Source organism: Anser brachyrhynchus, assembly GCF_964034855.1.
Source record: "Anser brachyrhynchus genome assembly, chromosome: 2".
NCBI classification, from domain to species: Eukaryota; Metazoa; Chordata; class Aves; order Anseriformes; family Anatidae; genus Anser; species Anser brachyrhynchus.
The window spans coordinates 1,439,805-1,459,880 of record NC_137695.1 but is presented as its reverse complement, the minus strand read 5'-3'; the positions used below and the strand labels follow the sequence as shown (position 1 = coordinate 1,459,880).

At 69.6% G+C, this 20,076-nt stretch overlaps 4 protein-coding genes across 5 annotated transcripts; 3 read left to right on the top strand and 1 right to left on the bottom strand.

Moving 5' to 3' along the window:
* The first annotated feature begins 26 nt into the window (after positions 1-26).
* LOC308191344 (cathelicidin-B1-like) lies at positions 27-4,325 on the top strand. Of its 2 annotated transcripts, XM_080583676.1 has the most exons (6): positions 27-1,303; positions 1,398-1,508; positions 1,781-1,864; positions 1,975-3,841; positions 3,911-4,015; positions 4,117-4,325. In XM_080583676.1, the coding sequence occupies exons 1-4, from the start codon at positions 1,130-1,132 to the stop codon at positions 2,062-2,064; spliced, it is 459 nt and encodes a 152-aa protein (XP_080439802.1). In that variant the 5' UTR covers positions 27-1,129; the 3' UTR covers positions 2,065-3,841; positions 3,911-4,015; positions 4,117-4,325. The 2 variants fall into 2 exon arrangements, with proteins under 2 accessions (XP_080439802.1, XP_080439801.1); XM_080583675.1 differs by lacking the exons at positions 27-1,303; positions 1,398-1,508; positions 1,781-1,864 and having other exon boundaries at positions 3,355-3,841.
* Positions 4,326-4,746: 421 nt separating this feature from the next.
* On the top strand, positions 4,747-5,973 carry LOC308191345 (cathelicidin-2-like). Its single transcript, XM_080583677.1, has 4 exons — positions 4,747-4,965; positions 5,267-5,374; positions 5,465-5,548; positions 5,826-5,973. The coding sequence occupies exons 1-4, from the start codon at positions 4,792-4,794 to the stop codon at positions 5,934-5,936; spliced, it is 477 nt and encodes a 158-aa protein (XP_080439803.1). The 5' UTR covers positions 4,747-4,791; the 3' UTR covers positions 5,937-5,973.
* Positions 5,974-6,833: 860 nt separating this feature from the next.
* On the bottom strand, positions 6,834-8,559 carry CAMP (cathelicidin antimicrobial peptide). The gene is made up of 4 exons (XM_080583678.1): positions 8,285-8,559; positions 7,501-7,608; positions 7,285-7,368; positions 6,834-7,017 (listed from the first exon to the last, which is right to left on the bottom strand). The coding sequence occupies exons 1-4, from the start codon at positions 8,456-8,458 to the stop codon at positions 6,922-6,924; spliced, it is 462 nt and encodes a 153-aa protein (XP_080439804.1). The 5' UTR covers positions 8,459-8,559; the 3' UTR covers positions 6,834-6,921.
* A 1,585-nt stretch (positions 8,560-10,144) lies between these two features.
* On the top strand, positions 10,145-18,879 carry TBRG4 (transforming growth factor beta regulator 4). Its single transcript, XM_080583670.1, has 11 exons — positions 10,145-10,282; positions 10,385-10,803; positions 11,666-11,986; positions 12,696-12,867; positions 13,875-14,032; positions 14,293-14,403; positions 15,239-15,383; positions 15,922-16,164; positions 16,511-16,622; positions 16,933-17,047; positions 18,694-18,879. Exons 2-11 carry the CDS (start codon positions 10,438-10,440, stop codon positions 18,793-18,795), a joined length of 1,845 nt encoding a protein of 614 aa, XP_080439796.1. The 5' UTR covers positions 10,145-10,282; positions 10,385-10,437; the 3' UTR covers positions 18,796-18,879.
* Positions 18,880-20,076: the final 1,197 nt, after the last annotated feature.

Genomic DNA, 20,076 nt, shown 5'->3' with positions numbered 1-20,076 from the left:
AAGAAAAACACAAAAAAAAACACTGGAATTGGAGTTGCTTTTCAGGCTGCGAGTTGCAGAGCGCTGGATGAGTGAGCAACGTGCAGGACTGCTCCCCGCGGCTGTGCCAGAGCGAGGCGGGGACAGGGCGAGGGGTCCTGAGCTCCCCGTCCTTGGGGTCCTTGGCTCACCTGGGGAGCTCAGCACCACGCTCCGGCTTTCACCGGATGCTTCCCGCCCTCGCCGGGGTAGAATCGAGGCTCCGAAAACCTCTCACGGGTAAAGGGGCGCTGCCAGCCCCACGGGGCTGCAGCCAGGGGCTCGTTCCCTGGGGTTTCTTTGGGAGAGGACGAGGATTTCCAGCCGGGGGGGGGCGCGAGGAGGGTTTGGGGGAGGAAAACTGTAAAAAATACCGAATTTGGGGACGCGTGGCTCGCGGCAGGGGGCGGCTTGGGAGAGCACGGTGCCACCTCTGCCCTTCCACTCCCGGCGCTCGGTGCGATCCTCTGGCCTACGGAAAATTAAAGCGTTTGACTTCGGAAAACACATGGAAGGTGTGCTGTCGGCACGCGTGCGCGCACAAACTGCTGCTGCTCCTGCAGACGCCGTCCTGTGCTGGAGCCGAAGAAATGAGAGCGGCTCTTCCTGGGCTGGGGCCCCCCCCGGGGCTCTGAGCTGGGCTCCGTTAGGGGCCCGTCACCCTTTTTACGATAAAAACAGCAAAAAGGCATCGCCTGGCGTGCCGGGGGGTGCCTGCAAGAAGCGAGGAAGGTTTCCAGGAACGCGGGGAGCTGCCGGGCTCCGGGTTTGGCAGGGGAGGGACGGCGCGGCGGGGAGCAAACGTTTCTTTCCCCGAGCCGGCTCCCGGCCCCGTGTAGGGTGAGAGGGGCTGTGCACGAGGCAGTTTGGGGAGGCCGAGCCCCGCCACGCGCGGGGCTCATCCCAAAGCAAGGGCGGGCGGCCGGCCGCGGAGGGAGGAGGCCGGGAAGGAACCCGCCGAGCCCCAACCGCGAAGCCGAGCGAGCGTCGGCCACCCCGAGCTGGCTCTCCAAGAAAAACACCGGCAACCCGATCCCTTCCCGTCCGCGCCCCGGCGCCCGTGTTTGTGCTGGAAGCCTCGCTCCTCGCTCCCGGCCGGGCCCCAGCCCCGATGGAAGCGCTGCTGCTGCTGGGCGCGCTGCTGCTGCTGCTGCTGGGAGCGCTGCCGCCGGCGGTACCGGTGCCGCCGGCCCCGCGCGAGCTGGCCCGAGCCGTGCTGGAGGCGCACGGGCAGGATGCGGGCACCGGGCTGAAGCTGCTCAAGCTCCAGGGAGTCACCAGGACGGTAGGAGCGTGCTCGGCCGCGGAGAGGTTTTCCCCAAGGGGAGGCTTCGCTCCACGCCGACGCCGTCCTTTTTTCCTTCTTTCCCCCCCTGCAGAAGTTCGACTGGGGCACGCACTTCACCATCAACCTCACCGCCCGCGAGACGGCCTGCCCCAAAAACCCCGCTGCGCCGCGACACGCTGGCTGCAAAGCCCGGCCGGGCCAGGTAGGTGTGGGGTGACCCCGAAACACGAAGGAGGGCACAGACCTCTGCCCTGCCTCGCGACAATGCTCTCCAGCACCCCAGGGACGGGATCGGGGTGCTCGCCGGGGCCGTTTGCTTCCTTCCCTTGCCGGAGCCGTGAATTCGGTCCACCAGGACTCCCCCAGGGGCAGCGGCAAGCATTGGCCTCGCTCGGCTTCCCCACTGCCCCCAGACAGGGCTGGGGGCTTTCTGCGAGCCCCCCTCCCTCCGTCTCTCCCCTCTCACCCCGCCAGGTCCAGCACTGCGTGGCCCAAATCTCCGTCTTCGCCTTCCTGCCCGACGTGCCGCTATCGATGGTGGAGTGCGGCCGGCAGTCGGTGAGGGCTCCGCGGGTTCCCTTTTCCCCGGACATTTCGGGGCTGGGGTCCCCGTGGGGGCAACGTCCCCCCCTCGGGGATGAAGCCCACCCTGATTTCTTATCCTTTAGCCCAGTGGCTCGGGGCAGCCCCGCTCCAAAGGTCGGCGCAGCCCAGGGACCCCGCGAGCCTTCGGCCTCAGGGACCCGGCACCATCCTGAATCCCTGCAAGCGCATCTTTCCTGCGGGAGAGGACCCCCAGACCCCATCCCCCAGACCCCATCCCGCATGGAGCTGAAATAAAGCTGTTCTGGGGCCGTGTGTGTGTGTGTGTGATGCCTCTCTCCCCACTCCTCCTCCTGTTCGTGCCCAGGGATGGGGCACAGGACATCCAACAACGGATCCAGCCCCTGGAGCTGTGGGTGCCCCGTCCCTGGCAGTGCCCAAGGCCAGGCTGGATGGGGCTGGGGGCAGCCTGGGCTGGGGGCAGGGGGCCCTGGGCACGGCAGGGGGTGGCCGTGGGGGGTTTTGGGGTCCCTTCCCACCCAGACCCCGCCGTGGTGCCGTGCTCAGGACGGGGTGAGGCTCCCCGAGCCTCCCCCAGGAGGTTTCCAGAGGGCTCCGGGGGTGATGGTGCCGCTCTGGGGCATTGGGGGGTGGGAGCGCAGCCGTGGGGGTCCCGTCTGGGCTGGGAGAGGGGTGGGAGAGGGCTCGGGGCACGGCCACTGGGGGAAACCCGGCCCCTTGTTCAGCCACTTGACAATAAAGAAGCATTTTCTGATGTTGGACAACTTCCTCATGGGCTCGTGCTTGGCCTTCGGCCACGTTCGTTGCTCTTCTGTGCTGAGGTCGTGGCCGTTCCTCCTCCTCCTCCTGGTTCTGTGCCCTTGGGGTCACAGAGACACCAAATACACGAAGTCAGAAGCCATAAAAAAAAGTCAGATCTGCACAGAACCACCCCAAAACCCAGCCCCTGTGGCTGAGGGCGTTGTCCAAATGTTTTCTTGAGCTCCGGCAGCTCGGGGCCGTGCCCCCGTCCCCGGGCAGCCTGTCCCAGTGCCCGACCGCCTCTGGGTGCAGAACCTTTCCCTAACCCCCAGCCTGACCCTCCCCTGCCCCAGCTCCGGGCCGGTCATTCGGCTCCTGGCGCTGTCCCCAGGGAGCAGAGCTCAGCGCCCGCCCCTCCGCCATGCGGCCTCCCCTCGGCTCCTCCCGGCCCCACGACCCCAAGGCCCCGGCCGCTCCTCGCACCTCTTGTCCTGCAGACCCTGCACCGTCCCCACTGCCTTCCCTTGGCCTCCGTTGGCCTCCTTCGGCCTCCTTCGGCCTCTGTTGGCCTCCACCGCCCTCCTCTGACTTCCTCCACCCCCCCTTGGCCTCCTTCACCCGCTCCTCCCCATACCCAGCGCCAAAGGGGCCGTGGCGCCGGGGGCCCCGCGGCAGAGCCGTGGCAGATTTACGGCCTCCCGGGACTTCCCGGCCTCGACGCCCACCCTCGGGGCCGGCGCTGACCGGGTCGCGGGGCCGCCCTGCGCTGCCGCTCCCCTGCGGCTGTTTGCTCAGCGCCGCGGGCTTGGCGCGAGGGCCGGCGGCCTCCCCCCTGCCGCCACCCCCCTGGCGCTCCGGAAAGCCCCGGCCGTGCCCCCCCCGGGCCCGGGGGGCTCATAAAGGCACCCAGCGCCCGCCGCCAGGCACGAGGAGGAGGCTGCGGGCAGGATGCGGCCCTGCTGGGTGCTGCTGTTGCTGCTGCTGGCGCCGGCCGGAGCCGTCTCGCCGGAGCCGGACACGTCCCCGGTGCCGGGGCTGGAGGGAGCCGTCACGGCCAGGCCAGAGGGATCCGTGCCACCGGGGCAGGATGGATCCCTCCTGCCGACCCGGCCGTGGCGCTGGCCCTCCAGCTCCCTGCAGGCCGTGCTGGCGGCCCTGCGGCTGCTCCACCGCGGCTCCCCGGGCCCCTGCGCCCTGCGGCTGCGGGTCTTACAGCCCCGGCCCGGCCGGGTGAGTGCTGGGGGGCCGGGGCTGGCCCGGGGGTCCCGTCCCGTCCCTGAGGGTCTCGTCCCCCTGCAGCTCGGGGCCGCGCAGCGCCAGCAGGAGCTGACCTTCCTCGTGCAGGACGCGTGGTGCCAGCCCACGGGGACGCCACCGACCGCGTGCCGGAGCTGCCGCCCGCAGGTGAGGACCCGAGGACATGAGGGGGAGGCCGCGGGGGGCCGCGAGGCCCCGGGGGGGTCCCGGTGCCGCCCCGGGGCTGACGCCGCCGCCTCTCCCCGCAGCCCGGCCGCAGCTGGGGGGCCTGGATCCGCGAGCGCTGGGCCGGCCTCAGGCAGCGCCTGCGGGAGCGCGGCCCCCCGTGGACCCGCGGCCGGCGGAGCCGCACCAGCCCCGTGCGGCCCTGAGGAGCCCCGGCAGGAGCCGGAGCCGTGCGAGCGTCACAGCCCCGCGTCCCGATTAACGTCCCGATTAACGTCCCAATAAACGTCCCTCGCACCCGCTGTGTTCGTGTCCATCCCTTCCATCTGCCGTGGCTGTGTTCGTGCCCCTGCGCCTCCCCATGTGCACTCCCCAAGGGCTGGTGTCCCCACAGCATTTGATGTCCCGAGGGTGTCCCCAAGGTGTCCCCTCCATACATTCCTGCTCCCCAAGGGCCGGTGTCCCCACAGGGGACGATGTCCCCAAGCTGTCCCCAAGGTCTCCCCTCCACATGCGCTCATTCCCCAAGGGCCGGTGATGCACACATGCGGAGGGCACGGAGCAGGGCAGGGGACAGCCACGTCCCCACCACAACCCCCCCATCCCGCTGTGTCCCCCCCCAAAATAAAACGGCCGCGTTGTGGCTGCCCCCCCCCCCCTTGGCCCCAAAGTTTCCGCGGGGCCGTGCCCGCGCCGCGTTGCACAACCCCGGGGGCCGATAAAAGGCATCGGGGGCTGCGGGGCGACACGGGGCGAGGATGGCGAGCTGCTGGGTGCTGGTGCTGGCGGTGCTGGGGGGGGCCTGCGCCCTGCCCGCCCCGGCCCCCCTCGCCTACACCCAGGTGCTGGCGCAGGCCGTGGACTCGTTCAACCAGCGCCCCGACGTGCAGAACGCCTTCAGGCTGCTCAGCGCCGACCCCGAGCCCGCCCCGGTGAGCACACACCGAGGGGGCACCTTGGGGACACCTTGGGGACACCCCGGGGACACCCTGGGGACATTGGGGTGACATCCTGGGGACACCCTTGGGGATATTTTGGGGCTATCGTGGGGACAACCTGGGTACATCAAGGGGGATGATGAGGGGACCCCTCGGGGACACCCTGGGGACACCTTGGGGACACCCTGGGGACACCTTGGGGGCACCCTGGGGACATCCAGGGGACACAGTGGGGATGGGCTCGGGGGGGCTTTTCTGCCTTGGGGGGGGGCCTCGTTGTGACTGTTCCTCACAGGGCATCGACCTGAGCACGCTGCGGGCGCTCAACTTCACCATAATGGAGACAGACTGTGCCCCGGGCTCGCGGGTGCCCGCCGACGACTGCGACTTCAAGGAGAACGGGGTGAGGAGGGCTGGGGGGGGCTGGGGGGGGGGGACACACAGCTGGGAGCAGTGCTGGGGCACGTGGGGGTGACGCCGTGCGTGTCCCCAGGCCATCAAGGACTGCTCGGGGCCGGTGACGTTCCAGCAGGGCACCCCCGACGTCGACCTGCGCTGCACGGACGCCTCCTCCGACGTGAGTGGGGAGGGCTCGGGGGGGGCACCCACGGGTGGGGACGGGGCAGGGGCTGACAGCGCCCTTGCTCCTTCCCCATGTCCTGTGGTGTCGCCGTCCCCAAAAGCTCCGGGGATGGAGCTGCCACGACACGACGTCTCCATCCCAGGGGTGACGGAGGGAGGGACGGGGGGGTCCTGGGCGCGTTCAGGGCTCCCGATGCCGGGTCCCAGATTTGGGATCCCGGATGTGGGGTCCCAGATGTGACACCCTGCTGACACCCGCCTTCCCCCCGCAGCCCGTCCTCGTCCAGCGGGGCCGATTCGGCCGCTTCCTGGGCAGGATCCGGCGCTTTCGACCCAGGGTCAGCATCCGCGTGCAAGCCCACGGCACCATCCGCTTCGGCTGAGCAAATAAACGGGGCCGCGCACGGCCACCCACCGTGACCCGGGCTCTCTCCTTGCCTCCGGTCCCCACGGAAGTCCCCAAGTCCCCAGGGGGAAACTGAGGCAGGGGTTGGGGGGCTCCCCACGGTGCCGGTGCACGGCCCCACGTCCCGTGACATTTCCCAGCAGGGTTTTTCGCCCCGTCCCCTCCGAAGCGTCGCTGTGGGGCTGGGTTTCGGGCACAGCTGCCGTTGGGACCCCATCCCCATAACAAGCGTTGCCGAGCCCCCCCGGCCCCCACAAGTGGTTTCCATCCCACCCCCCGCGGTGTTTTGTCCCCAAACCACGGGGGCTGTGCTCCCAAAGACCCCCCCCCCCCCCAGCCCAGGATGTCCCCAGATGCCCACGGGGGGGGGATCAGCACGGAGCCACCGGGGCCATCACCAGCGGTTTGGGACGGGGCTGTGGGGACATGTGGGGATCCCATGCCCTAGGAGCTGGAGCTGTGGTGCCGTCCCCATGTCCCCCATGTCCCCCATGTCCCCCACGTCCCCTGCAATGTCCCCACAGGCTCACGCAGCCCCCAGGCACTGCCCTCTTCGAAACCCAGACCCCCCCCCGGTGCCCTGTCCATCCCTGGGGGACCCGTGGTTGTCCCCAGGTTCCACGGGACGTGCCAGTCCCCAACCCGTGCCAGGGGACGTGCCCTGTCCCTGCCCCGTGGCCACAAGTCCCCGAGCTCAGAAGGTGCCCGTGGGTGCATGGGGAGGCGGGGGGGGGGGGGGACAGACATCGCTATAGGGCCCCCATGGGGCAGACCCCGCTCCCCCCACACCGCTGCCCCCCCAGGGACCGTCCCCATCCCCATCACCCCCCCGTGTCCCCCGCACCCCGAGGGCACACAGAGCGGGCACAGCGCGGCCGGGAAGCAGCTTTATTGGGGGGGGGGGGGACAGGGGGCAGCGGGGGGGGCGGCAGCGGTGACGGGGGGGGCTCCCGGGGGGGGGCTCATTTCCTCCTGATGGCCTTGTAGAGGTTGATGCCAGCGGCCACGGTGTTGATCGCCACCGGCACCAGCGGCCAGAAGCGCTTGACGCGGACGGGCTGCGGGGACAAAGCGGTGTCACCGGGGGGGGGGGGGGGCACAACAGGGGACCCCCCACGCACCCCCCCTCCCTCCAAGGAAGGTCCCCCCGGGAGCGGCCCCCAGCAGTGCCACCAGCACAGGGGGGTCCCGAGCATCCCTGGGGCCGCCCCGCAGTGTGTGTGTCCCCCCCCTTGCCACCAGCACAGGGGGGGTCCCGAGCATCCCTGGGGCCACCCCACAGTGTCCTGTCCCCCCCCCCCCCGCCCCGGTGTCCCCCCACTCACGTCCATCGTGGAGTCCACGCAGGTGACGTCGAGCACGGGGCGGCCGCTCTGCGTCAGCACGGGCCCGGAGCAGTCCTTGATCAGCTGCGGGCAGCGGGGGCGCTGAGCACGGGGACGCGCAGCCCCCCCCATGGGGCTGTCACCTCTCCCCCTGCCCCCCCCCATCCTTCCAAGGGACCCCAGGGACCCCCCCCCCCGGCCCAGCGAGGCGCTCACCCCGTCCTCCTTGAAGTCGCAGGTGTCGGGGCGGGCGCCGGTGTGCGCGGGGCAGCGCGTCTCCATGATGGTGAAGTTGAGGTTCCGCAGGGAGCTGAGCTGGACATCCTGCGGGGACAGGGGGTGGCGGCCCCCCCAGGGCCCCCCCCCGGGCACTGCTCAGAGCCAGCGGTTTGGGGGGAGCAGCCCTGAGCCCCATGCCGCACCCCTACACCGCCATCACCGGCCGCGCGGTGTCCCCTTCGTGTCCCCTTGATATCCCCCCCCAGTGTCCCCCCAGTTTCTCCGAGGTGTCCCATTGATGTCCCCAGGGTGTCCCCCAAATGTCCCCCCGGTGCCCCCTCAATGCCCCCCCCGTGTCCCCTCCATGTCCCCAGGGTGTCCCCCCAGTGTCCCCTCCATATCCCAAGGGCGTCCCCCCAAAGTCTCCAGGGTGTCCCACTGATGTCCCCGCTCAGAGTGTCCCCTGCCCCGTCCCCCCAGCGTCCCCATAATGTCCCCCCCCGGGTGCACCCTCGATGTCCCCAAGGTGTCCCCGGGAAGTCCCATCGATGGCCACAAGGTGTCCCCAAGACATCCCTTGGTGTCCCCTTCATGCCCCCAAGGGTGTCCCCAGGATGTCCCCACATCATCCCCCTTGATATACCCACGATATCCCCAAAATGTCCCCAAGGGCGTCCCGAGGATGTCACCCCGGTGTCCCCAGGGTGTCGCCGAGGTGTCCCCAAGCGTCCCCGAGGTGTCCTCAGGGTGTCCCCAAGGTGTCCCCTAAATCCATGCTCACCGGGCTGGGCTCGGGGTCGGCGCTGAGCAGCCTGAAGGCGTTCTGCACGTCGGGGCGCTGGTTGAAGGAGTCCACGGCCTGCGCCAGCACCTGGGTGTAGGCGAGGGGGGCCGGGGCGGGCAGGGCGCAGGCCCCCCCCAGCACCGCCAGCACCAGCACCCAGCAGCTCGCCATCCTCGCCCCGTGTCGCCCCGCAGCCCCCGATGCCTTTTATCGGCCCCCGGGGTTGTGCAACGCGGCGCGGGCACGGCCCCGCGGAAACTTTGGGGCCAAGGGGGGGGGGCAGCCACAACGCGGCCGTTTTATTTTGGGGGGGGGACACGGCGGGATGGGGGGGTTGTGGTGGGGACGTGGCTGTCCCCTGCCCTGCTCCGTGCCCTCCGCATGTGTGCATCACCGGCCCTTGGGGAGCGAGCGCATGTGGAGGGGAGACCTTGGGGACAGCTTGGGGACATCGTCCCCTGTGGGGACACCGGCCCTTGGGGAGCAGGAATATGTGGAGGGGACACCTTGGGGACACCCTGGGGACATCGTGCCCCGTGGGGACACCGGCCCTTGGGGAGCGTAAGCGGGGCGGCGTGGGGACGCAAACACGACCACGGCGGATGGAAGGGATGGACACGAACACAGCGGGTGCGAGGGATGTTTATTGGGACATTAATTGGGATGTTAATCGGGACGTTAATTGGGACACAGGGCTGTGACGCTCGCACGGCTCCGGCTCCTGCCGGGGCTCCTCAGGGCCGCGCGGGGCTGGTGCGGCTCCGCCGGCCGCGGGTCCACGGGGGGCCGCGCTCCCACGGGCGCTGCCTGAGGCCGGCCCAGCGCTCGCGGATCCAGGCCCCCCAGCTGCGGCCGGGCTGCGGGGAGAGGCGGCGGCGTCAGCCCCGGGGTGGCACCGGGACCCCCCCGGGGCCTCGCGGCCCCCCGCGGCCTCCTCCTCGTGCCTGGCGGCGGGCGCTGGGCCCCTTTATGAGCCCCCCGGGCCCGGGGGGGGCACGGCCGGGGCTTTCCGGAGCGCCAGGGGGGTGGCGGCAGGGGGGAGGCCGCCGGCCCTCGCGCCAAGCCCGCGGCGCTGAGCAAACAGCCGCAGGGGAGCGGCAGCGCAGGGCGGCCCCGCGACCCGGTCAGCGCCGGCCCCGAGGGTGGGCGTCGAGGCCGGGAAGTCCCGGGAGGCCGTAAATCTGCCACGGCTCTGCCGCGGGGCCCCCGGCGCCACAGCCCCTTTGGCGCTGGGTATGGGGAGGAGCGGGTGAAGGAGGCCAAGGGGGGGTGGAGGAAGTCAGAGGAGGGCGGTGGAGGCCAACAGAGGCCGAAGGAGGCCAACGGAGGCCAAGGGAAGGCAGTGGGGACGGTGCAGGGTCTGCAGGACAAGAGGCGCGAGGAGCGGCCGGGGCCTTGGGGTCGTGGGGCCGGGAGGAGCCGAGGGGAGGCCGCATGGCGGAGGGGCGGGCGCTGAGCTCTGCTCCCTGGGGACAGCGCCAGGAGCCGAGGGACCGGCCCGGAGCTGGGGCAGGGGAGGGTCAGGCTGGGGGTTAGGGAAAGGTTCTGCACCCAGAGGTGGTCGGGCACTGGGACGGGCTGCCCGGGGACGGGGGCACGGCCCCGAGCTGCCGGAGCTCAAGAAAACATTTGGACACCGCCCTCAGCCACAGGGGCTGGGTTTTGGGGTGGTTCTGTGCAGATCTGACTTTTTTTTATGGCTTCTGACTTCGTGTATTTGGTGTCTCTGCGACCCCAAGGGCACGGGACCCGCCCCGCGCTCCCCTCCCGCCCCGACCCCGCACAAGGGCAGGGGCCGAGCCGCGACCACAAAATGGCGGCCCCCAGCCGCCGTGCACCGGAAGCCGCTCTCCTCTCTCCCCGGACCCCCAACCAATCAGCGCGCGGCTGGCTGAGCTGCGCGCCAATAAGAGGTGGCGGCGTTGCGGTGACGTCATCAGTCAGCGCCCGCACTCGGCGTGGTGCGGGCTGTCCGTACGGCGAGGGCCGGGCGAGGTCGGTCCCGGGGGGTGGCATGGCGTGGCATGGCGTGGCGGGGGGGGGGCGCGTCGTGCCGGCTCCGTTCCTAAATTTATTTTAATTTTTCTCCCCCCGCAGCCTCCCCGCCATGCGGCGCTGAGCCCCGGCTTCCCCCCCGCCCCTCCCCCGCCATGGCAGCCCGGCTGGTGGGGCGCTGCTGCTGGCGGCACCTGGCCGCCATCTCCTGCGGGCCCGGCCCGGCCTCGCGGCTCCGGGCCTCGCTTCACGCCCCGGGCCCCGCCGCCGACGGGGCGTCCGCCAAGGAACGGCCGGAGGAGAGCGGCGGGGCCGAGCACAGGGCGCTGAGGGAGCTGGTGGAGGCGGCGGCGGGGCCCCGGGAGCTGCTGGAGCTGAGCGAGGCGCCGGGGCTGAGCAGCAACCAGGCCTCGCTCGTCATCAGCCGCCTCTCGTGGCTGGCGGCCGAGCAGAAGCTGGAGGCGCAGAGCATCCTGCAGGACCACCGCTTCAGGCAGCTCGTCGGCGTGATGGACTCGCAGGTGGGTGCCCTGACGGGCGGCGCGCCCCGAAAGCTGCCTGCCCCCCTGCCCGCGTCCGCCTGCCTGGATGGCTCTTCTCCTTCCCCCCGTTTTTTTTGTAGTTGCGGCGAGCCAAAGCTGCCGCCTGCTCGGTGCTTGGTGGCTGAGACGTTTCAGAGCCCACCGCCACCAGCTTCAGCTCAAAACAGGGTCCCCGTGTCTGTGGGACAAGCCCGCAGCAACAGGGGTGCCCCAGAGCTGGAAGGGCCACGCTGCAGCACTGGGAGAGAGAGAAGCTGGCAGCGCGGCCTTGCTGCCCAGGGGAGTGGCAATGAACACAATTAGCTGAGAGTTAATCAAGCAAACTCGCTGCAAGCACAGTTATCCTTCTCCAAAGAGCTGCTGAAGCAGCCTGCAGTCCTGGGTAACTCAATGTAAGAAGGGGATTTGCAGATGCACGGGTGCTTTGATGCAGACTAAAATAAATAAAACAAACTAAAATCACAGAATCACAGAGTTGTAGGGGTTGGAAGGGACCTCAAGAGATCGTCGGGTCCAACCCCCCTGCCAAAGCAGGTTGGCCAGGCAGTAATTAATGACGTTGCAGCATCCTTGTGTTGACACGCCAGAGATTCTGAACCTTAGGGCATGAAGCAGAGCAGTGCTCAGCTCCCAAAACTTGAAGATCACCGTTTTGGGACTTTGCCTAAAGGGCGGGCTGGGAGGTTGAGGTCTTTGTTTGCTCAAAGCCGCCTGGTCCAAGTGCCCTGAGCTCCGTCGGTTCCAGCGCTCAGCGCTGCAGCTCTCCCCGTAGCCACGGAGCAGTGCCACCTGCTTGTCACAGCTGATCAATGTCTTTTCCCTATTCCTCCTGGCTGCCCAGATCTCTCAGGTGTGGAACAACACCCTGGTGAACGCGCTGAAGAGCCTCTACTCCCTGGGGATGCAGAGCAGCAGCAGGGAGATGCAGTCGGTGGAGCACGAGGTGCTGTGGCGGCTGCGGCGCCTCACCTTCCGCCAGCTCGCCTCCCTGGCCGAGTTCCTAGCCACCAGGCCGGAGAAGGAGAGCAGCAAGCTGCTGAGCGAGGTCATCAGGAAGCTGGAGCTGCGCTGGACGGAGCTGGAGGGCACCCGCACCGTGGTGGCGCTGATTGCCAAAGTCGGGCACATCTCCCCGGCCCTGATGGACCGCCTGGAGGACAAGGTAGGGCTCCAGGTGCTCTCAGCCTGCTCCGTTCCCTTCAGATCATCGTTCTGGGGGCGGAAAACAGCTTTGGGACGTTCCCTGTGGGCACCTGCTTAGCCTGCCAAGCAGAGGAGTGCTAATTCCACGCACATCTCTGTGCCAGCGCTCCGCTGTGTGCCCGCTGGCGGCTCTTTGAGCAGCTCCCCGTGCTTGGGAGAAGCATTTCCCCCCTGAGGAGCCACGCAGGTGGGGAGTTTGCGGGTGGGAGCTCCCTCAACGCGCTGCTCTGAGCCACTTGAAGGCTGATGTGCTGCGCTCTGAGGCTGGAATTGCCTTTTTTTGTGCCAGAATTGCCTTATTTTGTGCTAGAACCGCCTGAGCTCAGCTGGCAGGCGGTAAATTGCGGAGCCAGCAGAACCTAACAGCCAGAAGTGCTGTCCTTTTCCTCCCCCTCGCAGCCTGACTTGGCAGGGAAGGTGCTGAGGGAGGCCTGCTGCCTCTTTCTGTCCCTCCCAGCAGCAGGGAAACGTCCTTGGGGTCCTTGCAACCCAACAGGGGTTAACAGCTTACCGCAAACTGCAGGTGCGGGGCAGCAAATTAAAGCAAAATCAGGGCACGGGCCTCGCTGAGAGGAGCAAGGGCGACCTCCCGGGCAGCGGCCCGTCACGCCCCGCGTCCACGGCTGGCTGCGTGCCTCCCCCCTGACGTCCCGACGTTTCTTTGTCAGGCCCTGGAGCTGGCGGAGCAGTTCAGCCCCGAAGACATCCGGAAGATCACGCTGGCCCTGGCGTACCAGAACCGGCGCTGCGTGCCCCTGCTCCGCGCCCTGTCCTACCACCTGCTTCAGAAGCACGTGGAGCTCAGCCTCGGCACCCTGACGGACCTGATTTTCGCCTATGGTAAGCGACTCGGCCGGGTCGGGACCTGCCGAGGGCAGCTCGGCTCCTCCTGGGCGCTCGAGCCGGGCTCTGACAGCGTCGCTGCCACCCGGGGGGGGACCTGTGACAGAGGAGGGAGGCCGGGGATGTGCCAGCCAGCGCAGCCACCTCGTTTCCAGCTCCGGGTGCAGGCGGAGCGAGCCCCGGCGCCTCTCCCGCTGACGGCACAGCCTCTGGCCGCAGTTCTGCCTGCCCCCCGGCTCTGCCCCACACTCCCAGCATGGTTTTTTTGGTGCCAGCGGCGGTGAGGGAGACCTCCTGTGGCGGCACAGCGTGCGCGCTCAGCTCCGTGCTGCTGGCTGCTTCGTCTCGCTGCCGCCTCACCCCAGAGCCCGTTTGGGCACGGCCCGGGCGCGTGTGGTCAGCAGCGCGCCCCGGTTTTCCTTCCAGCGTGCGGGAAGAAGGGACGAGAGTGCTTCGGAAGGGCAGTTAGGGCACGGGGCAGCCCGGCAGTTAGCTGAGATCCCCAAACGGCCCGAGATCCTCTCCTGCCTCCTTCCCCGACCAGGCGTTTCTCAGGGAGTCCCTGTTTCCGTCTCCTCGCTTGCAAACCGGCCCCGTTCACAGCAGGCTGATCGATAATTGGTGTTGTTATCCTCAGTGTCGTGGTTCTCCGGCCCCTCTCCGTGCGATGCTGTGCGCCCCTGCCCGGAAAATGGGGGGAAGGCAGCCAGGGGAGCTGCGGGGAGCTGCTCCTCAGTTCCCCGCCCAGCTTTTGGCAGTGGGAACAGACTTTCTGTCTGCCCGTGGGGCGGGGTGGTCTGCGCGGGCTGGACATTCCCAAAAAATAAAGCCTCACCCCACGAGGCATGGCCTTGGAGGGGGGGGGGGGGCTCGCGCTTCTCGCGGCGATGTCTCCAGCCTCCCCTGGTCCTAAAAAAACAGCCTCGTGGCACCCCGCCCGCCCGGGCACGGCTCCCGTAGCAGCTCCGTGTAAGCGGCTGCCGCTTTTCTTTTGCTCCTTTAAGGAAAACTGAATTTCCACCAGCCCCAGGTCTTCCAGAAGATAGCCGCCGACCTGCACCCCCACGTGGCCACCATGACGCCCGTCGAGGTGACGCGCTGCATCAGGTCCTTCGCCCTCCTCAAGTGGCTCAGCCTGCCCCTCTTCGAGGCCATCGCTCAGGTGAGGGGGCGCCGGCGGGGCCCTCCCTGCCCCCAGCGGACGAGCGGGAATGTTGCGGAGCTCTGCTTCTGCTCACAGCTTTCCCCTTTAAAAAAAAAACAAAAATCCTACAGAAGTCCTCAGAGATCCCGTGCTCGTGTGTTCCTACCTCGCCGCGGGGGCCGGGCGCGTCCTCGGGTGGTGGTTTTTAATCTTTCCCTGGCCGTGCTCGCCCAGGACAGGTGACGACAAGCTCTGGTTTTGCTTCCCCTGTCTCGCAGTACGCCCTGGACAACGCCAAGCAGCTCCCGGTCGCCCACCTGTGCAGCATCATCCTGTCTTTCGCCCGCCTCAACTTCCAGCCCAGCAGCAGCGAGGACTTCTTTAAGATGGTAACCTCCCTCCCTCCCTCCCTAGGGTCCCTGGGAAGGCCGCGCGCCTCCCCCAGGCACATCCAGAGCAAAAAGCGGGCGTCGGAAGGCTCAGGCCGCTGCGGGAAAGGGGAATGGGGACCCCGCAGCTCACGACGGGCTGAAAATCCCCTCCTGAGCCGCGTGCTGGGCGATCGCAGAAGCAGGCAGCGCACCGCGAGCTCCCCGGCCCCTGCGGGCTCCCTTTTCCAGCAGCCACAAGCAGCGCGTGGGTGTTGGCGTGCCCTCCTGGACGCGGCGCGCTGTAATTAGCTTCCCCGTAACGAGGCCGCGGGGGGTTCGGGGTCGCGCAGCCGCCTGGCTCGCCCAGCCCTCAGCACCGCGGCGCTGGTTTTTGGGATCCTGCCGGAAGGAAGGAGGCCGCCGCCTGGGAAACGGGAGCCTCCCGCCGCGCCTGAGCCGGGGGCTGGCAGCAGGGAGCCCCTTCCCTCGCCCCCGGCGCCCCGAATTCCTGCAGGGGCACGGGAGAGGCAGGCGGCTCTCCCTGGGGACGGATCCTCGCCGGAGAGGGGCTGCGGCGTGGCTGCCAGCCGCTCGCGTGTGGTGCACAGCCGAGGAGGGATGGCACCCAAAATCGCGACCGTTAGGGTTGGAAAAGCCCTCTGCTCCAACCACCCCCCTAATTAACTGAATTTTTGAGGCATTGCAGAAAGAAAAACCCAAACCCTCAGCACCACGAGGCTGCCGCGGAGCGGTCCCGAATCCTCCCGGCGGCAGCCAGCCCGGGGAGGAGCGCCGCAGGAGCGGGGATGCGGGCGTGTCGTGGTGCTGAGCTGCGGGTTTTGTGCCGGGGCAGGTGCACGAGGAGCTGCGGGGCCAGCTGGGCGGCCTGGAGCCCCAGCTGCTCACCGACCTGGTGTGGTCGCTGTGCGTGCTGCAGCAAGCCGAGCCCCACTACCTGCAGCGAGTGCTGGCGCCCGACTTCCACGCTCGCATCCGAGGTGAGGGGGGACGGGGATAACGGCTCTGGGGGCTGCCTGAATTTGGCCCGGCGCAGGTCGTGGTAGCTCCAGCCGGGACCAGGAGGGGGGTCGGTGTCCCCAACGGGGGTCGGTGTCCCCAAGCACGGCTCCGACGTGCCCGCGGGGTCGAGCCCCAGCAGGGCGACGCGTTGCCCTCAGCCCTGGGGGGGAGCCACGCGCCCCAGGGCGCGGTTTTACTGCTCCACGCGCGCTGTCCCCAAACCTTTGCGCCTCGGGAGGGGGAGGGCTCGGCGCTTCTCCTCGAAACGGCGCCCGCCGCGGAGGCGCAGCCCCGTCAGATTCAGTCCCTGCCTCCTCCGTGGCAGGAGCCGGCCAGCCGCCTGCCACAGCAACGGCTGTAGCCCACGGGCCCCGCGTCCCCCCCCTGCCGTGGGACCCTGGGGATAAAAAATCGTGCCGCAGACAGCGGGGCCGTGCCCCCGGAGCCGCCCCTTCTGTGGGCGTTGGGTGTCCTGCGTGCAAATCCCTGCTCTCCTCTTCTTCCCCCCTCCGGCAGACGATCCGTCCCCCAAGGCCCAGACCCTGCGGGTGAAGCTGGCGCACATCAACGCGGCGGCCAAGCTGGAGAGCCCCGAGTACCGGGGGCCGTTCCTGCCGGCCGACGCGCTGGGTGCCGCGGGGCCGCCGGGGGACAGAGCCAGCCAGCTGCAGAGCGGCCTGCGGGAGGCCCTGGCGGGGGTGCTGGGCGGCCACGACAAGGGACGTTTCGACGTCCCCACCGTCTACGGCTGGCAGATCGGTGAGCGTGCCCTCTCCCCGCGCCCCCCACGCCGGTGGCGAGCGGCAGGACCCCGCCGGGGGGGTTACATCCCCTCTCGTCGTGCGGCCTCCGACCTCTCGCCGCCCCGCAGCCCTGTCAAATTCGGTCCCCGGCCTCTCGGTGGCGGGGACCGGCCAGCCGGCTGCCACAGCGACTTCCGTAGTCCATGGGCCCCGCGTCCGTTCCCCGTGGGACGCCGGGGATAAAATCGTGCCACGGACACGTCCCCCGCCCGAGGGGAGGTGCTCCCGGAGCGGGCGCTGGCGGGGGGAAGGCAGCCGGGTGGCCCCCAGCAGCCGGCCCTCGTGTTCCCCGCTCTCCGCAGACGCCGAAGCGGTGCTGAACGGCGAAAACAAACCCCTCCCCGTGAAGGATTTCGCCGCTCCCCACCTGCTCCACGCCGAGGGGACGAAGCCGCTGCCGCCGGGCGCCAGGAGGTGGGTCTGGGCGCGGCCGCGGGATGCCGGGGCTCCGCCATCCCCGGGGGACGGTGCCGTGGGGGCTGCCCCCGCGTGCCGGGGCTGCCTGCCCAGCTCCGTCCCTGGCTGTTTCGGCCGCCTGGGCTTGGGGAGGGATGGGTTTCGAGCCAGCAGCGCGGTGTTCGTGCTCAAAACCCAGCCCAGCGCTGAGCTCCGGTGTCAGCGCGCCACCGCGGTCCCTTCTGCCGCTGCTCCCGGCTCCCGCGGGGCCGAAGGGGCTCCGGCCCCCCTCTCACGGCCTCCCGTGCCCTCCGCGTGTCCCCCCCAGGGTCGCCTTCCTCAGGTGGGAGTTCCCAAACTTCAGCAACAGGAGCAAGGAGCTGCTGGGCCGCTACGCCATGGCCCGGCGCCACATCCAGGCGGCCGGCTTCCTCGTGGTGGACGTGAGTAGCCGCGGAGGAGGGCGAGGCTGCGGGGGCTGCCCCGGCCTCCCTCTGCCTCTCTGCTTGCCCCCCTGTGAGGGGGAGCGAAAAAAGCGCAGCCCCCCCCCTCCTGCGGGGGGCTGTGGGGGCACGGCAGCTCGCTTTTAGCCTGGCTTCAGGTGAAACGCTGCTGCCTCCGCGCCCCTCCTGCCCCTGCTTCCTAATTCCTCGGAGTTTCCTAATTCCTCGGAGCTTCCTAATTCCTCGGAGGAGCAGGACGGCACCCTGGGGGGGGCCAGGAGGTGGCACTGCCGTGGGCAGGGTTGCCCTCAGGAAGCCCCTAACCCCCCCGGTGCCAGAGGGGAGAGGAGTCGGGCCGGCTTCTTGCTCCCCTCACCCTAATCCTGATGGCTCGGGGCCCGGGGGGGATCCTGCGCGGTCCCGTCAGCCCCCAGCGCCCGTTGCTGCGGTCCCGCACCGGGCTTAGCCGCCCTGATCCTCCGCGGGCCACCTGGCGGGGGGGGGGGGGGGGGGCTCGCTAATGGAGGAGGACAGCGGGCGAGGTCTTAGCCGCGCTGATCCCTGCTCCGGAGCCCCGTGCTGCGGCGGGGTCACGCGTTATTGAGCCTCCCCGAGGTAATTTTAGCTCGGCGGGCGGCGAGCCACGTGTCGCCCCCGCTGCCGCCGCTCCCCGGCCCCACAAAGAGCCTGAGCTCGGGCACGTTTCGCCCGCCGAGCTGCTGCGTTTTGAGGCCGGGGGCTCCTGGTGCTGTGCGTAACCTCCCCCTGCTCCCCGGCTGGAGATTTCGGGGGGAGATGGAGAAGAGGAGGAGGGAAAACGTCGCTTCCCGAGGCTTGAGCCTCGCCTGGCAGCAGCTCCATCCAGCCGGGGTGGGCGGGGGGATCCCCCCCCAGGCATCAAATCTGCTCCCCTGGGCGCGGAGATGAGCGGTGCTGTGCCGAGGAGCGTTCATCCCGCCCCCAAAGCCGGCGCTGGGCCTGCGGCTCCTGCTCCCCTTTTTGGGGTGGGGAGCCCGGGGGCGTAAAAGGGATGGGTCCCCAAGCCCCCGTGGGCCACGCGCCGTGGTGGACGGAGGCCCTGAAGGCTCCCCGGCCCCCCTAACCTCCTCCTGGAGGGAGGCAGCCTTCAAAAAAACCCGGTGTCGCCCGCCTTTCCCCCCGGCTGCTGGGGGAGGCCGACGGGACACGGAGACGGGAGGAAGTGGCCGGCGGAGCCCCGCAAATCGGGTGAAAAATGGGGCAGGTTCTGGTGCTCCCTGAGGCTGCCACGGCTCTGCCCCGCTGCGAGCGGTCCCCGTGCTGCTCCCGCTGCTTTGCGCCCTGCTTACGGAAGCCCCTTGTTCCCCCGCGGTGATGGCGGCTGCTTTGGGGCCGCAGCTGGGATTTATCTTGGGGGTGTGTGGTGGGGGAGAAACGGCCCCAAAGCGGCCCCGAAACGTCCCCTCTGCGCCCGCAGCCTTGTCAAATTCGGTGCCCGCCTCTCGGTGGCGGGGACCGGCCCAAGGGCTGCCACAGCAAGGGCCGTGCTTCATGGGCCCCGCGTCCCCGCCGTGGGGCTGCGGGGATAAAAATAAGGCCACGCACAGCCCCCGGCAGCCCCCCCTGGCCCCCCCAGACCCTCACCCCCTTTCTCTTCACCGCCGCAGGTTCCCCACTACGAGTTCCTGGAGCTGAAGCTGGAGCGGCAGCGGGCGGCCTACCTCAGGGACAAGCTCAACAAGGCCGTGGCCAAGGAGCTGGCGAGCTAGCGGCCGGGCTCTGCGTGTGTGTGTGTCAGCGGCGTGCCCCGATAAACGACCCCCCCCCCCCCAATAAAACGCCCCCCCAATAAACCACACGGCTCTGCCCTGCTGCCTGCGCCGGGAACGGGGCTGGAGGGGCTGCGCCGCTCTGTGCCGGGGGTTTGGGGTTCGTCCTTGGGGTTCGGGGGGGGGGGGGATCAGGAGGAGGGCTGAGCAGCTCCGTGCCCCCCCCAAAAAATGCTGCTTTTGGGGTCGGGCCCTGCGCACACTGGCCCCCGGAGCTGAGGGTTAAGGGCGCAGCCTCGCTGCCTCCCCGTCTTCCCCGCAGCGCCTTGTCCCCGGGGAGGCTGCGCGGCGCGAGCAGGGGCAGCAGGACCCCAGAGGGGCACCGGGGAGCCCCCCCCCCAATATGCCTCTGTCCCAGCTCCGTGTCCCCCAGCACACGCGGGCTCTGTCCCCCCCCGTCCCCACGTCCCCCAGCCGGGCAGTGAGAAAGCAAGAAAACCCCGCTGCGAGCCGGCTGCCGGGAGGGTTTTTGGGGGGATTTAAGCGGCCGTGTGGGCCACGGCGAGCGGGTTTTTGGCCGTGGGGACACCGCCGGACCCTGGGTGCTCGGCCTGGTCCCAGCACCCCCCCGGCTGGGGACGGAGCCCCCCCCGGCAGAGCCCTGGCCGTGGGGACGAGGCGGCAGCGGCGGTGCTGAGTCACGGCTGGGGCTGCTCCTGGCACCGGCACCACGCCAGCGCCGGCCTCGCTCCCTGCCGCGTCGGGCCCTGATTTTGGGGGGGGGGGGCAGGACGTTTTGGGGGGGGGTTCTGGGGTTTGGGCAGCTGGGGTGGTTGCCCCCAACCGGGACTGGGCGGCCTGGGGGTGTCCCACGGGCGCCAGCTCCCCGCCAAACGTCCCCCTCCTCCCCAGGAGCCGTCAGCGCGTCCGTATGGGGTGTCCCCACCCCATGGCGCAGAGGGGGGGGGGGTACCGATGTGTGCCCCCCCCCCAGCATTACCAGGGAGCCGTCCCCATCCTCCTCCCCATCCCCATGGAGACGGGAGGAGGAGAAGCGCCACCGCCATGGCGACACCGGGGCCCGATCCTGTCCCCCCCCACCCAGGGGGACACCGGGCTTGGGGACACTGCGGGGGGGGGACCCTACACGTGCAGCATCAGCAGCTTTGGGGGGCCTGGGGACACCGGGGGGGGGACGGGGGGGACCCTACACGTGCAGCATCAGCAGCTTTGGGGTGCGGGGGGGGGGTTGGGGGGGGCTCCGAGCCCCTGTTCCCCGTA

What these genes read in the sequence shown, in the direction of transcription:
- TBRG4 (XM_080583670.1), top strand. Translation starts at nt 10,438, where the DNA reads ATGGCAGCCCGGCTGGTGGGGCGCTGCTGCTGGCGGCACCTGGCCGCC. An exon ending in TCGGCGTGATGGACTCGCAG is followed by an intron (nt 10,804 to 11,665) that starts GTGGGTGCCCTG and finishes CTGGCTGCCCAG; the next exon opens with ATCTCTCAGGTGTGGAACAA. An exon ending in CTGCCGCCGGGCGCCAGGAG is followed by an intron (nt 16,623 to 16,932) that starts GTGGGTCTGGGC and finishes TGTCCCCCCCAG; the next exon opens with GGTCGCCTTCCTCAGGTGGG.
- LOC308191345 (XM_080583677.1), top strand. Translation starts at nt 4,792, where the DNA reads ATGGCGAGCTGCTGGGTGCTGGTGCTGGCGGTGCTGGGGGGGGCCTGC. An exon ending in CCGACCCCGAGCCCGCCCCG is followed by an intron (nt 4,966 to 5,266) that starts GTGAGCACACAC and finishes TGTTCCTCACAG; the next exon opens with GGCATCGACCTGAGCACGCT. An exon ending in GCGACTTCAAGGAGAACGGG is followed by an intron (nt 5,375 to 5,464) that starts GTGAGGAGGGCT and finishes GCGTGTCCCCAG; the next exon opens with GCCATCAAGGACTGCTCGGG.
- CAMP (XM_080583678.1), bottom strand. Translation starts at nt 8,458, where the DNA reads ATGGCGAGCTGCTGGGTGCTGGTGCTGGCGGTGCTGGGGGGGGCCTGC. An exon ending in CCGACCCCGAGCCCAGCCCG is followed by an intron (nt 7,609 to 8,284) that starts GTGAGCATGGAT and finishes CTGTCCCCGCAG; the next exon opens with GATGTCCAGCTCAGCTCCCT. An exon ending in GCGTGGACTCCACGATGGAC is followed by an intron (nt 7,018 to 7,284) that starts GTGAGTGGGGGG and finishes TTGTCCCCGCAG; the next exon opens with CCCGTCCGCGTCAAGCGCTT.
- LOC308191344 (XM_080583675.1), top strand. Translation starts at nt 3,560, where the DNA reads ATGCGGCCCTGCTGGGTGCTGCTGTTGCTGCTGCTGGCGCCGGCCGGA. An exon ending in TACAGCCCCGGCCCGGCCGG is followed by an intron (nt 3,842 to 3,910) that starts GTGAGTGCTGGG and finishes GTCCCCCTGCAG; the next exon opens with CTCGGGGCCGCGCAGCGCCA. An exon ending in GCCGGAGCTGCCGCCCGCAG is followed by an intron (nt 4,016 to 4,116) that starts GTGAGGACCCGA and finishes CTCTCCCCGCAG; the next exon opens with CCCGGCCGCAGCTGGGGGGC.